The 19,699-nt window shown below is 47.3% G+C and overlaps 1 protein-coding gene across 2 annotated transcripts in view; it reads right to left on the reverse strand.

Moving 5' to 3' along the window:
* CIST1 (colon, intestine and stomach enriched 1) overlaps nt 1-19,699 on the reverse strand; it is a 165,226-nt gene that overhangs the window by 14,762 nt on the left and 130,765 nt on the right. For both annotated transcript variants that reach the window (XM_075337822.1, XM_075337821.1), the window contains one exon: nt 10,999-11,079. In XM_075337822.1, coding sequence (XP_075193937.1) covers nt 10,999-11,079 — 81 coding nt within the window. The remainder of the gene's footprint in view (nt 1-10,998; nt 11,080-19,699) is intronic.

Raw genomic sequence — 19,699 nt, forward strand, 5'->3', positions numbered from 1 at the left:
CTTCCCACCTCTGTGAATATAGCACTTTAGTATCAAACAATAGTGGTGCAGTACTGAACTCTTTGTTTGCCACCTTACTACCTTTATGCAACAGTGCTTCACTACTGCTTCCTATTTCACATTCGCCACTTTACTTCTCCTTTTGTATGCATATAGCATTTTAGTATCAAGGAACAGCACAACACTATTGAGTTTCCTATCTTGCATATACCACTTTATTATTATATGCACAGCACTTGAGTGTTAACCAACAGCGTTGCACCTTTTTATTTTGCGCAAGTCAACTTACAAAGTTACAATTTTTATGCATATACCACCTCTGTTGGAAACATTAACACAGAACTACTTAGCCCATATTATTTGCACACGGCTATTGTTGCTTTCTTATCCTTATCTTTACACTTCTACTATTGCTACTATGTAAATATATTCAATCTCCATCTAACAATATTTATCTGGCTACACAGTTCTTCAAAAAATAAGACCTCTCCCAAAAATTAGCCCTAGCAGGGATTTTCAACATTTTCGGAGCAAGGCTTAAATATAAGCCCTACCCCAAAAATAAGCCCTAGTTGTGGTTCAATAGTGGTGTCCATGCAGCTAAAAAAGTTAAAGAATACTGTAGGACACTTCATTTTAGATAGTGGACACCCTGCAATCACACTCGCCAGACGCCGAGCTGCAGGACTTGTAGTGATCGCACACCTACACACATCAGATCTCACACCCGCACACACACAATCACCCATCAGATCGCACACACACACACACACATTCACCACATCCAGCGATACCGACCTGTAGATGGAATGCTTACAGGACTTGCATTGCGTTCCAATGCCAAGTCCTCCATGCATTCTAATGCACTGCGACCCATCTTTCCCTATCGCCAGAGGCATTTTGTACCGCCGGATGTGGTGAGTGACTAATGAGTATGTGCGATCTAATCGGTGATTGTGTGTGTGATCTGATGTGTGTGTGTATATGAGTGTGTGATATGATGTATGTGAGTGTCGGCCAGAAGCAGGGGAGCACTGCATGCAGCACACCTCCTGGGAGTGCCCAACGGAGATCACAGGGAGGACCTGGGAGCCACACAGATGTCCGGGGTCTGGTAAGTATGAGTCTCCTGGGAAGGGGGGTCTGCTTTCTTTTCGGGGGGTAAACATACCCCAACCATGTTTTTCCAAGAATAAGACCTACCCTAAAAATAAGCCCTAGTGCTTTTTTGGGGTCAAAAAAAGTACAAGACAGTATCTTATTTTTGGAAAAACACGATATTTACAGGGTTGCAATTTTTTTATTTACTGTGCCAAAAATGTATATTTTAGACAATTTAAACTGCCATTTTATTATTTTTTATACTACACATACTTCCAGCATTGTCTGCTTAGTTAAAATTTAGGTACACTTTTTTGCACTGTGAGAAATTATTGTTTATGCATCTGTATACAGTCCCTGACAGAAGTTCTGTCGCTTATCCATGTTATGTAAATAAAAGCTTATAACCTGACTTTAAATTCATCCAGTGGTTTCATAAAGTACTCTTTTGAAAGCTGAAACCCTTCCAAATTTGTTTTAGGTTATGACAATAAAGTTGCTCGAAAGCTGAAATATTGATCATTTAATGAACACCGAAAGGTGAGATTTTGGCAAGGCAAAAGTTTTGTCGCCCACAGAAAGTAATATGAAATTCAAACAAATAATTACCTTCTAATACAAAGATATGTTGCATAGCATTGGTGAATGAAGTTGTGGTGCTATTAGAGCCATATTTAATATTTTGTGTGACTTCTATGAGCTTGAAAGACTGCATCCATGCATCAGGAATAGCAAAGAATGCAGTCTTACATGCCTCCCAGAGTTCATCTAGATTCTTTGGTTTTGTCTTCCAAGCTTCCTCTTTCATCCTACCCCAGCAGTGGATGATGAGGGGGGCTATTGTGCCGCCCCTCCGCAGCGGTCGAATTGCTCGGGTCCGGGATGATTACTCGTGGCTTGAGGGTCTCTCAAATGAAGAAGGGGGCTATTTACAGGGGAGATATAGTTTGTGATGCCACCAGTGGTGTGCGGTAACAGGGATTACCGCCGCTGACGATGGGAGTCCCCGGGGGAAGATGAAATGGGGGCAGTCAGATGGCGTTTCCCTCCACGGGTAAGGAAGGCCCCGGGACTCTAAATGGTGGAATGCAGGGGGCGCAGGGCTTGTTGGACGCAGGGGAGAATCGTGTACTCACTCAGGCAGCGTCGGTGATGAAAGCAGACTCTGACAACAAGGTAAACCAAGTCTCTGGATGCCGCTGCCCTCTTGGGGGAGCCGTCCGAGTATCCGTCGCCTACAGCACTGCCGGGTGGTCTGGAGTCTACCTCCGTGCACAATTTGGAAGTGTTCAGGTAGCCCGTTCATGCTTGGGATTTCTGTGGGCTGTATAGGTTGGAAAGCCCTATCCCCCTCATTGCGCTAGTGCCCCTGATCTCTGAGCTTTGTGGAACAGTCCAGAAAGTCACTATCCTCCGCAGGTTAATTGCCAGGTCGCTTGAAGCTACTCCCCGAACTAGGGTCCAGTACCCCGTCGTGCTTTTGGTCTCGGACCGGCTATCGAGCTCAAACTGCTGACCGTCCTCCAAGACTAGATCTAGGCACCCAGTCCCAATACCCCGCGACCGGGTCTCTGACTCCTCCGGGCCCAAACCACCGTCTGCAACCCAACCTCTTTACTCCCCTGGGAGCCACACGCTCCCCTCGCTCCTCACTGCTTGAGGGCTACTTCTGTTCTCTTTGCTCCCCTGGAGCAGACTACTCTGTCACCTCTCATAAGTCTGCCTGGCCCCTAGGTGGGCGGCCCTATTCCAGCTCAGCAGCCCACTGTTGTGTCTGACAAGGTGTGGTGTGAGGTGTGGTTAAGATTTTGGATGCTGATGGAGGCAGTACTGCAGGTTAGGAACCCAGAACCATGGGGGGGGGTTGAGTCTTGCAGAAAAAAGAGGATGTCCAGCTCTTCAGGCAAAGAATCACGTCTTTATTTCATCATGCAGACACAGAGAATGACATGACCAGCACTACGCGTTTCAGGTGAAAACACTCACCCTTAATCATGATTAAGGGTGAGTGTTTTCACCTGAAACGCGTAGTGCTGGTCATGTCATTCTCTGTGTCTGCATGATGAAATAAAGACGTGATTCTTTGCCTGAAGAGCTGGACATCCTCTTTTTTCTGCATTTCATTGGGCTGTGGCAGTGCCTGTCCGTGCTCCAGGACGGAATCGGGATTGAGCCTTACACGGTGAGCTGATTCATACAAAGTTGAGTCTTGCACTAAGAAATAAAGAGCGTGCAGTACCCTGTGACACCCTGACTAGTCCAGGGGAGTCACACTATAGTAGGGGATAGTCAGTGTATGTGTACGGAGGCAAGAAGGAAACAGTTCACACCGGTATTGCAGTTTCAATTTTGGCTTGGTACCTGGACCCGCTGGTGCCGGTTTCAGGTGTTCCCGTTCCCTTTGTTCTCCATGCCAGCTGTGACCTGAAGAAGCTGTCCTCGATGCACACTTGTTGGTATTGGGCTCCCGTGGCTTAGAGCTTCTGGGGGTTCCCCTCTGTTTCAGTCTTGGTCCTATTGCAGGCAGCCTGGACTTCTGTCCCTTGTCCCAGGTCCTATCGTTGCTGCTGATGCTTCAGACTCTTTGGTTGGTGAGGGGCCTTCGAGATCCCCTCACCTGGCAGATTGAACAGTTGACCATAAAGTGTCGCGCTGTCCTAGGGTCTGCACCCTGCCTTGTGCTGAGTCCTGTGAGCCTTGGTTACGTACTTCCACAGGTGCCCCTCGGTTCCTGGAGTATTATACTTCCACAGGTAACTCATGGTTTCTGGAGTCCCAGTTCTGTACACCACAGTCCTTCTTTCCTTTACAGCATCCCATTCTGACTTTAGGTCTTTACACCTTTCCTTCTTTTTACTTCACTCCTCACTCTCTCACTCCTCACTATTCACTTCCCACCAATGTCCCAACCGACCACTTGCGATTCCCCTTGCTGAGTCTCTCCCTACAGATTGGGTGGCAATTAGCCAATAAGTGCCCATCCCTTTTACCTGTTGCTAGGCAGTCTCCCAGTCTGGAATTGGGGTTATGTATGTAGCCTGAGGGTGCTGGTGTGTTGACTGGCATGGATATTCCGGGTTTTGGGTTTCCACAGGTTACATTTTGTGGCACCAGATACCTCAGGGGTGCTACACTAGCACCACCTTGTCTTTCACACGGTCCAGTCTTAAGGCCCTGTCACACTAAGCAACATCGCTAGCAAGATCGCTGCTAACGAACAACTTTTGTGACATAGCAGCGATGTTGCTAGTAATGTCGCTGTGTGTGACATCCAGCAACAACCTGGCCCCTGCTGTGAGGTTGTTGGTTGTTGCTGAATGTCCTGGGCCATTTTTTAGTTGTTGCTGTCCCGCTGTGAAGCACAGATCGCTGTGTGTGACAGCGAGACAGCAACAACTAAATGTGCAGGCAGCAGGAGCCGGCTTCTGCGGAGGCTGGTAACCACAGTAAACATCGGGTAACCAAGAAGCCCTGTCCTTGGTTACCCGATATTTACCTTCGTTACCAGCCTCCTCGCTCTCACTGTCTGTGCCGGCTCCTGCTCTGTGCACATGTAGCTGCAGGACACATCGGGTTAATTAACCCGATGTGTGCTGTAGCTAGGAGAGCAGGGAGCCAGCGCTAAGCGGTGTGCACTGCTCCCTGCTCTCTGCACGTGTAGCTGCGTGCGCTGGTGGTAACCAAAGTAAATATCGGGTTGGTTACCCGATATTTACCTTAGTTACCAAGCGCAGCATCTTCCACGCGGCGCTGGGGGCTGGTCACTGGTTGCTGGTGAGCTCACCAGCAACTCGTGTAGCGACGCTCCAGCGATCCCTGCCAGGTCAGGTTGCTGGTGGGATCGCTGGAGCGTCGCAGTGTGACATCTCACCAGCAACCTCCTAGCAACTTACCAGCGATCCCTATCGTTGTTGGGATCGCTGGTAAGTTGTTTAGTGTGACTGGACCTTTAGAAGCCAAGAGTTTTGGACCATATAATCCTCACCCTGATCCTCCTTCCTCCCACCATGGCGAGTCTCAGTAGACAAGTGATCTCACAGTCAGACACTTTGAGGAGCGAGTCTTTACATTTCCATGGATTAATTACGGTATCTCACCCTCCATGTTTGAAGAAGGATATGAGGAGATTGCGAATAATGATGCCGAAATATTTGAATAGCCATGGTAAGAAGAAGACAACGAGTGCAACAGCAATTAGTGTCTCAAGGGGTCAATGACACTTAAACATAGTTGCCAACAAGTGATGTTTTAAGTTAGCAAGTCAGGAGGTAGAAGTGAAAGACAAGGTGGTGGACAATGAAGTCACTCACCCAACCATGCAAGGTGCCATGTAGAGCAAGGACAGCAGTGCAGAGGTGGCGGCATTAGCAGCACCAGAACTGCCCGGCAGTAGGGTGGCCAGAGGGAGTGTTATGCTTTTACAACAACTCATAAAGGGACTTACATATCGCCACTATGAAGGCTAACTCAAAAAGACTGGGAACACCTATATGGAAATGCAAGAATAATAAATCAAATAGAATAAATAAGTATGAATCTTTATTGAAAAATCATTATAAAAACAGGTAAATAAAAAAATTAAGAAAAAAACATTTTGGATCAAATCATCCATAACAAATAAAGCACATGTATGCACCAATATACTGTACATTTGGAAATGATGTATTAATTTTGTCAAAAAACTATTTCTGCAAAAATGCAATCTAACTGAGAAAAGAATACACATAATTTCCCAATTAAATTATATTGGGAGAGTGTAATACTAGTCAAGAACCACAATATATCCTCGGAGGACTGTAGAAGACTTATAAAAATATTATAGCTCAGAGGAAAATGGGGAAATCTCAAAAATTTCCCCCTTTGAACCTTTACCCAAACATTGAACTTTTTGTTTGCCTTGTCATCTAAAGTTGAGAATGACAATTTAACATACAAATAAAGACAACATTTAAAAGAATTAAGGCAATTTAAGGATGTCATTATTAAACCGTCTTCTTATTCAAGGGGAAGCCCTATCTAAGGCCTTGTGCACATGCTGAGTTTTTTTCCGCATTTTTCAGGTGCAGTTTTGGTCCCAAAGCTGCATGCATTTCCTTCCCCAGTAAAGTCTATGAAATTTCATTTTTGCTGTGCACGTCGCAGATGTTTTCACTGCATTTTTGTGGTGACAACAAAGATGCAGCATGTCAAATTTTTCTGCGTTTTGTCCCTGCATTTCGGAGGATGGGCAGATAAATTCCATGCTGACTCCCTGGTAACTGAGGAAAAGAATCTGGCGCAAAGGGGTAGGAGCAAGCGCTTCATACTTACTGAGTCACCTGGGAGGCTGTCACACAGCTCCCATGGCCTCTCATTCTTCTTCCCGGGCTGCTCACTAGGCTCATACATATTCAATGTTTCCCCGTCCACTGACGTCTGTATTTGGTTGCAGTCAGACGAGCCCCCACGCTGAGTGACAGCATGTCTGAGGCTTTCAATCACAGATGCCGGTGGGGAGGTCTATATCATACAGTAAAATAAATAAATAAAAAAAAAATTGGCGTAGGATCCCCATTATTATGATACAAGCACAGATAAAGCCTGATAGCTGGGGGCTGGTATTCTCAGGCTGGGAATACCCATGGTCATTGGGTGCCCCCCAGCCTAAAAATATCAGCCAGCAGCCGCTTGGAATTGCAGCATCCATTAGATGCAACAGTCCTGGCACTTTACCTGGCTCTTCCCAGTTGCCCTGGTGTGGTGGCAATCGGGGTAATGAGAGAGTTAATGGCAGCCCACAGCAGCCATTAAGTCCTAGATTAGTGATGGCAGGCATCTATGAGACACCATATCACTAATCTGTAAGTAAAAGTAAAGAAACACAAACATGGAAAAAATACTTTAATTGAAATAAAAGACAAAAAGCCACCCTCTTTCACCATTTTATTAACCCCCAAAACACCCCTGCAGGTCCGACGTAGTGCTTCCACCACTGCTATATTTGAAGCTCACAGCGAGCGCCATAGAATATGACTGCCTGCTGTGAGCTTCAGGCAGCAACTGAAGTGAGCCGCGTGATCAGAGGTGACATCACTCAGGTTAGCCGCGGCAACTGCTGAAGTCCTCCACCAGAGTGACGTCACCGTTGATCACACGGCTCACTTCAGTTGCTGCGTGGAGCTCACAGTGGGTAGTCCTGTTCTATGGTGCTCGCTGTGAGCTTCCGATGTTTTTTCCGCGGGTTCGTTTTTTAGAGGCAAAAAAACATGCATCTTTGTGGTCACCAAAAAGAGGCAACATCGCACATTGCCAAAAGCTCCAGGCCACTGCAATGGGGGTGGCTTTTGCACCCTCTTATGCAAACTTGTTCCTGGAGGTAATAAATCCAAACATTAGAAACCCCATAAAATTGAAAACAATATCCTTCATTTAAATGACATATACACACATGACAAGTTTAAAATCAATAGAGAGCCGGATAAACATACAATACCCAGGCAAGACAATAATATAATCAAATGGCTGCACAAAAATGTATAGCAATAGCAATTCAATACAAATTCAGTAATCCATGTGAAATATCTTCCATATTAAATGTATTCCATTGTACAATAAATAGTTGTAATACATAATACAAAATATAAATAGATGTTGGTCTCCTGATGCTGATTTCCTCTAAATAACAATTCAGTGTTAATAATAAAATTAATTAAATAGTTCACTAAAGTGAAAGTGCTTCAAATAAGTCCATATATAAAGTATGATCTAAGGAACAATTAAAGTGCAAATATTTAAATTCATTCTACATATACAGTGAATAGGTTATTCAAGGAACGTTAATGCAGACCACAACTACTAAACCACATGAAATTTGCAAACAATCATCATATAATTTGCAAACCACACGAAAAAAAAAACAGTGAAGGCATGTATATTATATTTAATTCAAAAAGATTTTAGATAAAATTTGCAAGGCACTATGTCTATGTATTATAATCACACTTCACAAACTATTGATTTTTAGAAAAAAATTTCTGAGTATTGTTCCTAGAGGTGTGGGAAAGGGAAATTTTTCAGATGCAAACTTTACCGATTTTTTGTCGATTGAGAAAGTTTTACTCTAGACCCGCTACATTGACAATATTTTTATAATATGGCAGGGTACTGAAAATGAGCTTCAATCATTCATTCAAGATTTGAATAATGAGCAATTCAAATTTTAGACTCACTAGCCAGTTCACTGAATCAAAAATGGATTTTTTTGGGAGAGCAAATAGGCACAGGGGAGGGAGTGAAGGACACGGAACAGGACCGGAGTCTGAAGGACAGGGAGGAACGATAATAAGGTCGGGAAGGAGGGACAGAGGTCAGGACACGTAGGAGGGACGGAGGTCAGGGCAGGATGGGGAAACGGAGGTCAAATCAGGTTGGGCAGGAGAAGCGGAGGTCAGGACAAACAGTATCGGGTAGCAGGACAAGAAACAGAGAACTTCTTTCAGGAACAGTGCACGCAACAGAGCCGGAAATATTACTGGTGGCGTCCTGGAGGTAGCAGCACCAAGATATGGCGGAACCAGGCTACAACGTACAGGCCCCTCGCAAGGGATCTACACCCAAGAGGCAGGATACATGCACCGGCTCAGGGACAGTAGAACCATGCATGAATGATGACAATTTGATGTATTTTTGGTCAGATTTAAAGCAGTGTTTTTAATGCTTTTTTTAATACTGCAGAGAAGCTTTGATTCTGCACTTAAAAATGTAACAGTGATTTTTTTATGTGTTTTTTCCAGGCTCCCCATAGTAGATTCTAGAGAAAAAATACACAAAAAACACACAGTTCAGCAGCATGTTTATATTCACAGTGAGCGGTTTTCTTCAAATCGCCATCCACTGTGCTTGGACATTTAGGCCTTGTTCACATGTAGTGTAAATACTGTGGGTTTTTTGGTACTTTTTTGGCCAGATATTCTGCTGCATTTAACTGTCCAAACAAGTTGGATGTGATTTCATGAAAACTCAGCACTCTGTGCATTTAAATATGCTGTTGAATTGTGCAATTTTGGTACTTTCTCTTCTCTATGTGCTTTTATTTGGAGCCTGAAAAGAAACATATGGTAAAAACTGCAGTTACTTTTTTTAAGTGCAAAATTGAAGCTTTTCAACATTATGAAAACACATTAAAATGTCTGTTTTACATCTGCACCAAAACCGCATCAACTAAGGGGGGAAAGCAATAACCAGGGAAGATTGTTATTGCCTAATATGTTGTAGAAAACAAAAAGCACAGTATTTACATTACATGTGAACACGGCCATACAGACACAAAAAAGCCAAATGTCAGATAATGAAGCCACATAAATATGTGAACGTTCTGGCTGCTGCGACTTTGAATGAAGGAAGAAAAATTAAATCCATAGGTCCCAAGTATAGATGAGCAGGACACACAGATGATGTCGCAACATTTCTAGCTATTCAAAAGTCAGAAGTTAAGACATTTGTGGGCCTCCCGTCCAGTCACTGTAAATCAATCCGCTGATCTCTAATCTCAACTGTATCAGATACAGCGGGAAAATCCCAGATTTGGGTCTACATCCTCTAGTCATTGCTGAGTGTCTTTCACTGTCACAGCCCCCTATTACATCTGCCAGGATTGAAGACTTGAAGGAAATGGTAAATGGATGTGGCTTAGCTAAGGGCGTGGACAAAATTTGCCACTGCACATAGTGTGCCACATTGGTTGTCCCTCTGTCAATCCTGCAAAAGTTAGGTGTTGTGGGTATAGACATTAGAATTTGTGGTATACATTTGGTGCAAGTACGATTTATACAATTAGAGAAATTCCATCTGAATGCCAACCCTTTAAAGCTTATTACTTGTCAAAATATTGTCATTGGGGCCAGAGTCCTCTAGTTAGACCCCTGAGTATATGACTAAATAATTGGGTGTTAGTATTACCCTCGTCTCCAGATTTGACCAGTTGTAGGAAATATGAATTTTTAGCAGATTCGTGCATGCGGTTGGTGCAGTTCTTTGAGACAAAACTGATTTTCCAGTAAAGGAAAAGCTTATGCTTGTCTTCTCTTTTACATACATTTCGGAGAAGGGCTGGAACGGGGCACAGACATTTTGCAAGACCGGACATGACAGGGGTTTCAAAAGCACAAGGTATGGATAGGATTAATAGTGAGTTGGACAATAAAAGGTTAACAGTAGGATCAATATGTTCGCTCAGGAAGGCAAGGGAGAGGGGATTTTGAGCTGGGAGGTCACATGGTTGGGAACTGTTTCAGGATTGGTGGGAAGTTTGTAGGAAGGGGCGTGGAAGTGTAATTACCTTTTAAGAAGAGGAAGAACCATTGGTGGCATCCCTTTTGCCGTGGATTTTGGACCGGAGAATGACACGCACATGTTAGACACGGTAGTGGATGGAGGTGAAGGGGGAATGTTGTATTGCTGTCATGGCAGCTGAGGTGAGGAGGTCAGGGATGGCCTGGGTTAACAGAGTAAGGGGTTTCATTGGAGGGATGCTGACCCCTTTAAAATCTGTTACAGTTATGTTCCCACTGGGACAGTTCCCGGGAACAGGTTAAAAAAGTTGGAGAAGGACAGCACTGTGACATTTGTCAGCCCCAAGTCGGAGCGGTGAGACTTGGGATGGTATTCTGGTGCTGTTTTTCACTGGTTAGAGGCCATTCAGGATCTGCTCAGAAAGCTATGGTTAATGGACATGTTGATTGTAATCGATAAAAGCTGCTGTGGCCATTTATATTTCCAACGTCACTCAGCGTTTTGTGTTTTTATGTAGTTGTGGGACTTTAGAATACCCTAGTTAAGTCTTTGGCTCAGAAGAATGGATCAAAAACTACATTTGTAATGCAACCAAAAAGGAGAAAACATATTAATTGTTTGACTTACCATGAGAAGTTTCTGTCCTGTTAGTGTGCAGGGTTGTATAATTGGTTGTTGAAGCAGTTTTTTCAGGAGCCTGTGTACTACCTACGGAACAAATAATGGTGTCATGTATGAAGAGAAAAAGAAAGAAATTCAAAACTAAAAATACTTATTGCCACTATCGATTTGGGGGAATTTTATAGAATAAGTCGTTGTGTGCGTAACGCCATTTATGACTATTATAAACTTATAAAAGAAAGCTTTTTCTGCACTTGCCACCTCGCTGCGAATAGGAACCAAGAAAGAATGGGAGAGATTTACTACCTAAAATGAGCCAGCATTCTGTCTCCAGTATTTGAAATGTGATATGTTTATTAGAGTTTAGATACTTTTTCCACCTCACTAGACACATGAAAGAGAGTGTCTAGAAAAAATGGCGCCACACTGGTGCTTGTAAAATAAATTTACTTGGCGTGTTCAAGTTTTTGGCTAAAAAAGTAAGACAACAAGTGTAAATGCATCAGATTTATCAAAAAAGCATGATCTGCTATTGTGCCACCCCGGCAGCGGATCGAATCCGGGATAGTGTCCGTTTGTGGCTCGAGGGTCTCCAGACCTGGGGGCTCAGGGGCCACACTCTAAAGTAAAGGGAAATATTTACAGGGGAGTTATAGTTTGTGACGCCACCCATGGTGTGCGGTAATTGGGGGTACCGCCGCTGCCGTTGGGAGTACCCAGGGTGATGGAATGGGGCAGCCAGGTGTCATTCCCCTCCACGGGTAGGGGTAGGCCGCGGGCTCTGGAACATGATACAGGTTGCAGTGATGGGGAGGTCACTCATGCACTCACTCAGTCAATAAGCAGATGCTGACATCCGGGTAAACCAAGTCTCTAGGTGCCGTTGCCTCTCAAGGGGAGCTTGTCCGTGTTCCGTTCCCTGCAGTGCTGAATGGTGATCCGTGACCTGCCTCTTGGCACAAATGTTTAGATTCACTGTAGTGGCCCAGTAGTTTGGAACTTGCCGGGCCCCGCTCCCCACTGTGGCTAAGTGTGGGAGCCTGCTCTCAGGGCTCACACTTGGGATTTTTGTGGGCTGCTTAAATGGAAGGCCCTATCCCCCTCGTTGCGCTAATGCCCCAATTCTGGAGCTGGTGGGAACAGTCCATAAAGGCTCCGCTCTCCGCCGGTTAATTGCTAGGTTGCCTGAAGTGTCTCCCTGACCTAGGGTCCGTGTACCCTGCCGTGCCTTTGGTCCTGGACTGGTGATAGGACCAGGCTGCCGACCGTCCACTTTAACAGGTCCAGGCATCTTGCCTCAATCCCCTGCAACCGGGGATCTGGCTCCTCTAGGTCCAGACCACCGCCTGCAACCTAGACAGATACTCTGGGGAGCCACCGCTCCCTGCTTCCTCCACTTCACTATCCTTCATTCTCCTTCACTGACACTCCACTGACCTTCCCTTCCTGACCGCTAGGTGGGCGACCCTATTCCGCTTAAGCTGTCCACTGGTGTGTCTGGTGGGTGTGGTGCAAGGTGTATCTAGGATTTGTTTTGCTGTTGGGGGCAGTACCGCAAGATGGGGACCCAGAACCATAAGGGATTTGAATACTGCACTAAGGGGAAAGGGCGTGCAGTACCCTGTGACGACCTGATAATCCAGGGGCGTCACACCATGATGAACTTTTTGTATGTTAACTTAATCATTATATAAAATTAGTAAATCTGTCCAAACATTTGCAATCGGTGAGTCCTAGATACACTTAGGCTATGTCCGCACGTTGCTTTTTACCTGCTTTTTACCTGCTTTTTTGCTGCTTTTTCAACTGCAGCGTTTAATGCCAAAATGGTTGTGTTCTGCTTTTCAAGCAAAGTCTATGGGAATTTGGGTTTCTTGTCCGCACTATGCAGTTCAAACTGCAGCCTTTTTGTTGCAGAACTTTGGTCAAAAACTCAGCTTTGCAGTGCAAAACCCAAATGGCAAAAACAATTGACCTGTCAATTGTTTTTGCCATTTGGGTTTTGCACTGCAAAGCTGAGTTTTTGACCAAAGTTCTGCAACAAAAAGGCTGCAGTTTGAACTGCATAGTGCGGACAAGAAACCCAAATTCCCATAGACTTTGCTTGAAAAGCAGAACACAACCATTTTGGCATTAAACGCTGCAGTTGAAAAAGCAGCAAAAAAGCAGGTAAAAATCAACGTGCGGACATAGCCTCAAGCTGTGCACACAGTGCGTTTTTTTCACTTTTTTATGCGTTTTTCAGTACAGTTTTCTCACAAATCTGCAACCAAATCCTAAGGCTAGCAAAGTCAATGAGAATCCTGAAGTGTAGCGCACACGTTTAGTATTTACTTGTAGATTTGGTGCAAAAAATAATCTGCAGCATGTCAATTCTTTCAGCATTTTTGCATACATTTTTTCACCATTGAATTCAATTGCACAATGCGTGCAAAAATGCATAACAAAAGTGAGAAAATGCACATTCTTGTACTGCGTTTTTCCTGTGAGGAGATGCAGAAATAGTGCAAAAATTTCTGCAACCAAATACTTATCGTGTTCACACACCATTAAAGAGAATCTGTCACCCTTTCGAGGTTTTTGAGTTATTACCGTATTTTTCCAAAAATAAGCCCTCCCCAAAAATAAGTGTGGCGCCCCTGAGGCTTCAGTTGCCACAGAGTATTGCTCCCAAATTTGTGGTGTGCAAGTGGACTGAAAAACTAAACTTATGGAGTGAGAGCCTGGAGCACAAAGGAGTCAGCCGTAATGGGACCACCTAGGCTGCAGGGTGTCAGCGATGTCAAACCATGGCCATCATAGGGCAACACCGGTGCGACCCCTGTTCTGGAGCGCTCAGGACATGGAGGTGGAGGTGACTCAGGTGAGCAAAATGCTGAGGAGGGTGCAGTTGGACGCCATCCGTGACTGGGTGGTGTCTATGCTGGGATCAGTGGGAGCCATGCGGACCTATGAAGAGCGGGAGCTCCTAACTATGGAGGAAGGGGATCCTGTGGAGAAAACTGTCACCCCTACTACCAGCGACATCCTTCAAGCCCCACCAAACAGCCCAGCATCCTCGATGGCAGAAGCACCTGACCAAGCCTTTGACCCCTGGTAGCCGAAGACCTGGCTGTCAACCCCCAAGCAGTGGAGGACCTGGCTACTGAATTCCTGATAGCTGAGGACCCGGTTACTGCAACCTGGACCGGAGGAGACCTGATGGCCTTTCATTGCAAGCCGGAGGAGCAGGATCTGGACAGCATGTTCCCAGGTATGGAGTGGGGAGAGTGCAGTGCTGAACTGGAGACTCTAACCCCAGAGTCCGTTAGCAAGGTGGACAGGGAGTGGGCCATTTGCCAAGCCACCATTTCCAAACTGGGGGAGGAGGAGCGGCAGCGCCAGGACCATTTGGCGGCAACTGAGACCCGCAACCTGGCTGCCAAACAATGGCTGAGAAAGGCTCACCCGGTGGACCGAGGCACGCTCCAGACTGGTATAGTAACCCGTTTTGACTTGAAGTGGGGGTGGGGCTTCATCTCAGAGTCGGGACTTTCCAAGGAAGTCTTTGTGTCCCGCCGGGATGTGGCCTCCCGCCTCCGCAAGGGTCACCCTGGACGCAACTTGTATACCGGTGACCGGGTGAAATATACATGGCACAGAGGTGAGCAGGGCTGGTATGCCCTTGTCGCGGGCGGCGGGGCGCTGCGCTCACCACGCTTGGGTCCGGCGCTGCTGCTGCTGCTCGGTGGCTCCAGCGGTGGGCCGGATCCGGGGACTCGAGCGGCGCTCCTCGCCCGTGAGTGAAAGGGGGTAGTTTGGTTTGGGGATTTGGTCCGTGACGCCACCCACGGGTTGTGGTGAGGTTGGGCACCACCGCTGCTATTGACGAGGATCGCGGGAGCTATGGTAGGGAGCAGCTGGGATGTTTCTCTCCCCTCCGTGGGTAGGAGGTTGGTGGTCCCAGGGCCCGGTGAGGTGACGAGGAGGCAGGGTTGGCAAGGTGCAGGGTCACTTGGGCTGCGCAGCGCGGTGCCGGTTGGCACGGTAGTACTCACTCAGACACAAATGGATGCAAAGTCTCTGGTAAACCAAACGGCTGGATGGACGGGTCCCGCAGCCGGCTGCTGTGGTGTCTCCCAGACGGTTGGTGGTGGCTGCCTTTCCTTGCACCTTTTGTGTATGTTCGGTAAGCCGCTCCCCAGTGTGAATATGTGCCGGAGGAGCCCTTTTGCCCGCAGGCTCTGGCCCTGGGAACTCTAGTTGTGGCGGTAGCTGTATTTCCCTTTTGCTGGTTGGACGGTTGCCTTCAATCGGGTCTTGACTGTTAGGAAACCCCTGGGGTTCCGGTCACTAACGGATTAGACCTGTTTAACGGCGACTACAAGCCTGGTGGGGGCCGCAGGCCCTGCCGGTTTGTGCTGGCTTCACTTCGCTTCCCGGTTCGGTACCGGCGGGCCACCGCCCGTCCCCGGTCCTACGGTTCTGCTTTGATCTGCCTCTCCTGCAGACGGCCACCACCGTCTGCCAACCTTGCTCTCGGTGCCCGGGCCACGTACCCGGACACAGTCAGTTTGCTCCTCTACTACTACTTCACTCCTAAACTGCCACTGCACTCGAGCTCTGCCCGAGCTTAACTGACTTCCTTTCCCGCCTCCAGGACTGTGAACTCCTCAGTGGGTGGGGCCAACCACCTGGCTCCACCCCACCTAGTGTGGTCATCAGCCCCTGGAGGGAGGCAACAAGGATTTGGTGTCTGACTGATGTGCCTATCTCGGGGTGGGGGTATCGTGTTGTAGTCCCTGTGACGACCTGGCTAGTCCAGGGCACCACACCCTGGATGTAGAACTGGAAACAAGGGAGAAGGCAGCTGAAAAGCCGGTTTCCCAGCCAGCAGTGTCCCCAGTGCCAGTCCCCGCTTCCCATCAAGCACGAAGGACCAGGGAAATGTACACCCAGACTCTGAAGGTGGATTTCCTAAGGCTGACTAACCAGGAGTCACCCAGCAGTGCTGGCAAGTAACTATGTTTGCTAAACAATGATTGATTTTTCATTGGTAAATAATAGTATTTTTCTGCGGTGTATTTTTGCGTTTATGAACAACCGGGCTACAGGACTGACAGTGGTCGGAACTTAAGACTGCTTTACAAGCTGCGATATCGCTAGCGATGTCACTAGCGATCACACCCGCCCCCATCGTGCGTGCGTCACGGGCATATCGCTGCCCGTGTCGAACAATATTGCTAGTACGCGTCACATGCACATACCTTTCTAACGACGTCGCTGTGGCCAGCAAACAAACTCATTTTTAAGGGGGTGGTTCGTGCTGCGTCACAGTGACGTTACACAGCGGGCCACCAATAGAAGCGGAGGGGCGGAGAGCAGCCGCATTAACGTCACACCCACCTCACGCAGGAACGCTGTTGTTCGTCGTTTCCGGTGTGTCACAAGTAGCGATGTGTGCTGCCTCAGGAACGATGAACAACCTGCGTCCCAAATGAGCAATGATATTTGGGAAAGGAACGACGTGTCAACAATCAATGATTTGTGCCGCTTTTTGGATCGTTAGCGGTCACTCATAGGTGTCACACGCAACAACGTCGCTAACGAGGCCGGATGTGCGTCACGAATTCCATGACCCCAGCGATATCTCGTTAGCGATGTCGTTGCGTGTAACGGGACCTTTACTGTAAATAGTTGCACCCATTGTGCACCCTACCAGAATTAAGATGACGTGAATGTTTTGCACTTAAATATTTTAGACTTGAACGTTTTGCACTTAACAAGAAAAGTTTGCTGACCGGGAGCGGTGCACTGACCAGTGGCACAAAAGGGCTCCAGTAGTCGCCACTCATTATTGTATTTACGTGAAACGTTTTATATGCTGACAGGAATGTTTTATATGCCTGATGTTTGCACTAGTTTTCTAATGACAATGGTTTATGACAATGCATGCTGCTATAACCTGTACTTAAAAATGTTTGATACTGTTTTTGATAATTTTGCTACTTGAAATGTTTTTTATAATGCTTTTACCTTGCAAATGTTTTGATACTGCTCTTGATATTGCTACCGGTATAGAGTTAACCTGTTACTAACATTTGATGATGGTGCCTTCCATAAAGGGAAGAATGTTATTTGTTTAATGCATATACAAAATGCGGTGTACCAACTTTAAATTGCTGCGGCCCGGAATCCTGTCATTTGCTGTGGGGGAGTGTGGCACCCCTGAGGCTTCAGTCGCCACAGAGTATTGCAGCCAAATTTGGGTGTAATGCTAAACCCAGTTCCTGAGGAGGTCAGTCCCAGTTTCACTACATTACACACTCAAATACACACCAGGTTGCCCTGTTCCCACTGGGGACTGGGTTAGGGTCGGGTAATAAAGGGGTCGCCGACAGAGTGGCATTTACAGGATGCCCTCACCAGGGGCTTCAGTCCCACTAGCTTAGGACCTGGGAGGGAAGAGGAGCAGTCAGCAGATGGAGTCAGGAGCCAACACAACAGTTAGAGAGTTCTCCGGCAGGAGAGCAAGGGAGCAGTCGCACCTACAGGTGCTTCGGTGGGAAGGAGGAAAAGAATCCCACAGAGTGCATCTGCTCCCCTCGGAACTGGTGAAACGCAGGGCAGCAGGACCCTAGGGAAGATCATACTTCATGTTGGTATTCCAGAATCTGCCTGGACGGGGAAAGTTTCCAGTTTCTCTGACCACAGCTCAGTGCCAGAGAGGATCCGGGGCCTCGCTTTAAGCCGGACCCCATATCGGAACTGCGGCACCTGTATATAGGGACAAGAGTACAACTCATGAAAACCCGGTTCCCCATGTAGCTTCAAGCCAGGGGATCCACAGACAAGCGTTAAAACGAGGAAACCCACCGAACACCATACAGGACTGATCTCTAAAGGGATACCTGCCACAATGCTAGCTTACAGGACCTGCGGACAAGTGACTTCCTCCCATCATTCCCTGCATCCGGAAGCAGGGAATGTGATGAATGAGTGAGTCTGTCTGTGATCTGATGTGTGTGTGTGTGTGTCTATGAGTGTGTGTGTGTGATCTGTTGTGTGTGAGTGTGTTCGCCAGAAGAAGGGGAGGACGGCGTGCAGCACCCACCGGAGATTACAGGGAGGATCTGGAGCCACGCAGACGTCCGTGTCTAGTAATTATAAGTCTCCTGGGAAGTTATGAGTCTACTGGGAAGTTGGGGGGGGTCAGCTTTCTTGGGAGGTAAACTTACCCCCAACCATGTTTCTGTGTCGCCCACCTGTAGCGGTCGCCTCAGGAACGTCACTCCCCCTTCTGGGACGTCACAGGGTCGTGACGCCACTCTCAGTTTGCGGTCAGGGTTATGGGTGACCGCCACTACAGTTTAACGAGCGTCTGGGGCTGATGGAATCTGCAGTCGGATGGTGTGGCCTCCCGAGAGTGAGGCTGGCCCCAGGGGCTCGGGTGTAGGTGTGTAGAACAACAGGTTGCAGAATAATTCAGTCTCAGTCCAAAGTGCCTTGCAACTGGTTTTTACTCACTTTCAAGTGCTTCAAGTGGTACCCGGGCGATGCTGATATACACCAGGAGAGAACCAGGTATCCTTCAGGCTGGTATACAGGTAACTGTTAGCTCGCCTTCCTAGCACTTCTTGTTTCGGACAACCCCTGACTTAAAGTACAGTGGGATTCATCCAGGGAAGTCGCAACTGCCTTTTCTCCCCTTTCTGGTCTGTTTGCTGGCAGCGTGGACCAAGGTGGATAGCTTCAGGCTCAATCCTCCTTATGGGCCCCCTCATTGCTGCTGATGCTCGGACTCTGTGTTGGTTGGTGTGGGACTTGTTGTCCACCCCACCGGCAGGTTTAGCAGAGCACTAAATGGATGTCTGGCTCTAGGGGCCTATTCCCCATGCACGCCTAGCCACGAGAAGTCTCCGTACACGACCAGCTGACTTCTCTTCCTCAGCGCCTTTCTGTCCAACTTCTGTGACTGTTCTCCCCCGTCAACAGCCACTACACGTGCAGGGTCTGACTAGCGTGTCCGCTCTCCTGCGTCTCCACTTCACACTCGGCTTGCTTCCTCTCCTACTCCTTTTTATGACTGCCACTACAACCTAGCTTCCAGCCTATCTACCGCACCCCTTGATTGGATGTGGAGGCACTCCCCCTCCTGGGTCTGCCCAGGGGTCCCCACAATGGTGTGTGAGACCTGGTTACTATGTGTCTGTGCGTACACACCCTATTCCAGCCCTTAGGATTACCTGTTTGCACTCCCCCAGCATGGGTGCAGTACTCAGTGGTGCCTGACCAGGTCAGGCACGCCACATTTCTCCAAGAAAAAGACCTCCTCCAGAAATAAGCCCCAGTGCTTTTTGGGGGGGCAAAAAAGTATAAGACAGTGTCTTATTTTTGGAAAAACATGGTAGCATGGGCATACAGGTTGTATACAGCTGAAATTAGTCAAACCTGTATGCTTTCTGGATGATGGCTTGTTCAGTAAAATTAATCTTTTATAGCTTGATCTTCCATGCTATGGGGCATGTGCTGCCCGGAAGATAAAGTGGATTCCAGTCTTCATTAGGCCAAAGTCGCACTTGTGCGTATCTCACCCGAGTCTTGCATCGCATAACTCAGCAAGATCTGATGCTCTTCGGACAGGAGCGTCATAGCTGCATAGAAATGCATGCAGCCGACACGCTACTGTGAGGAGAGTATGCAGCCGTGCTGAGTGATGCGATGCAAG

This window comes from Anomaloglossus baeobatrachus, chromosome 1, assembly GCF_048569485.1.
Source record: "Anomaloglossus baeobatrachus isolate aAnoBae1 chromosome 1, aAnoBae1.hap1, whole genome shotgun sequence".
In the NCBI taxonomy this organism is placed as follows: domain Eukaryota; kingdom Metazoa; phylum Chordata; class Amphibia; order Anura; family Aromobatidae; genus Anomaloglossus; species Anomaloglossus baeobatrachus.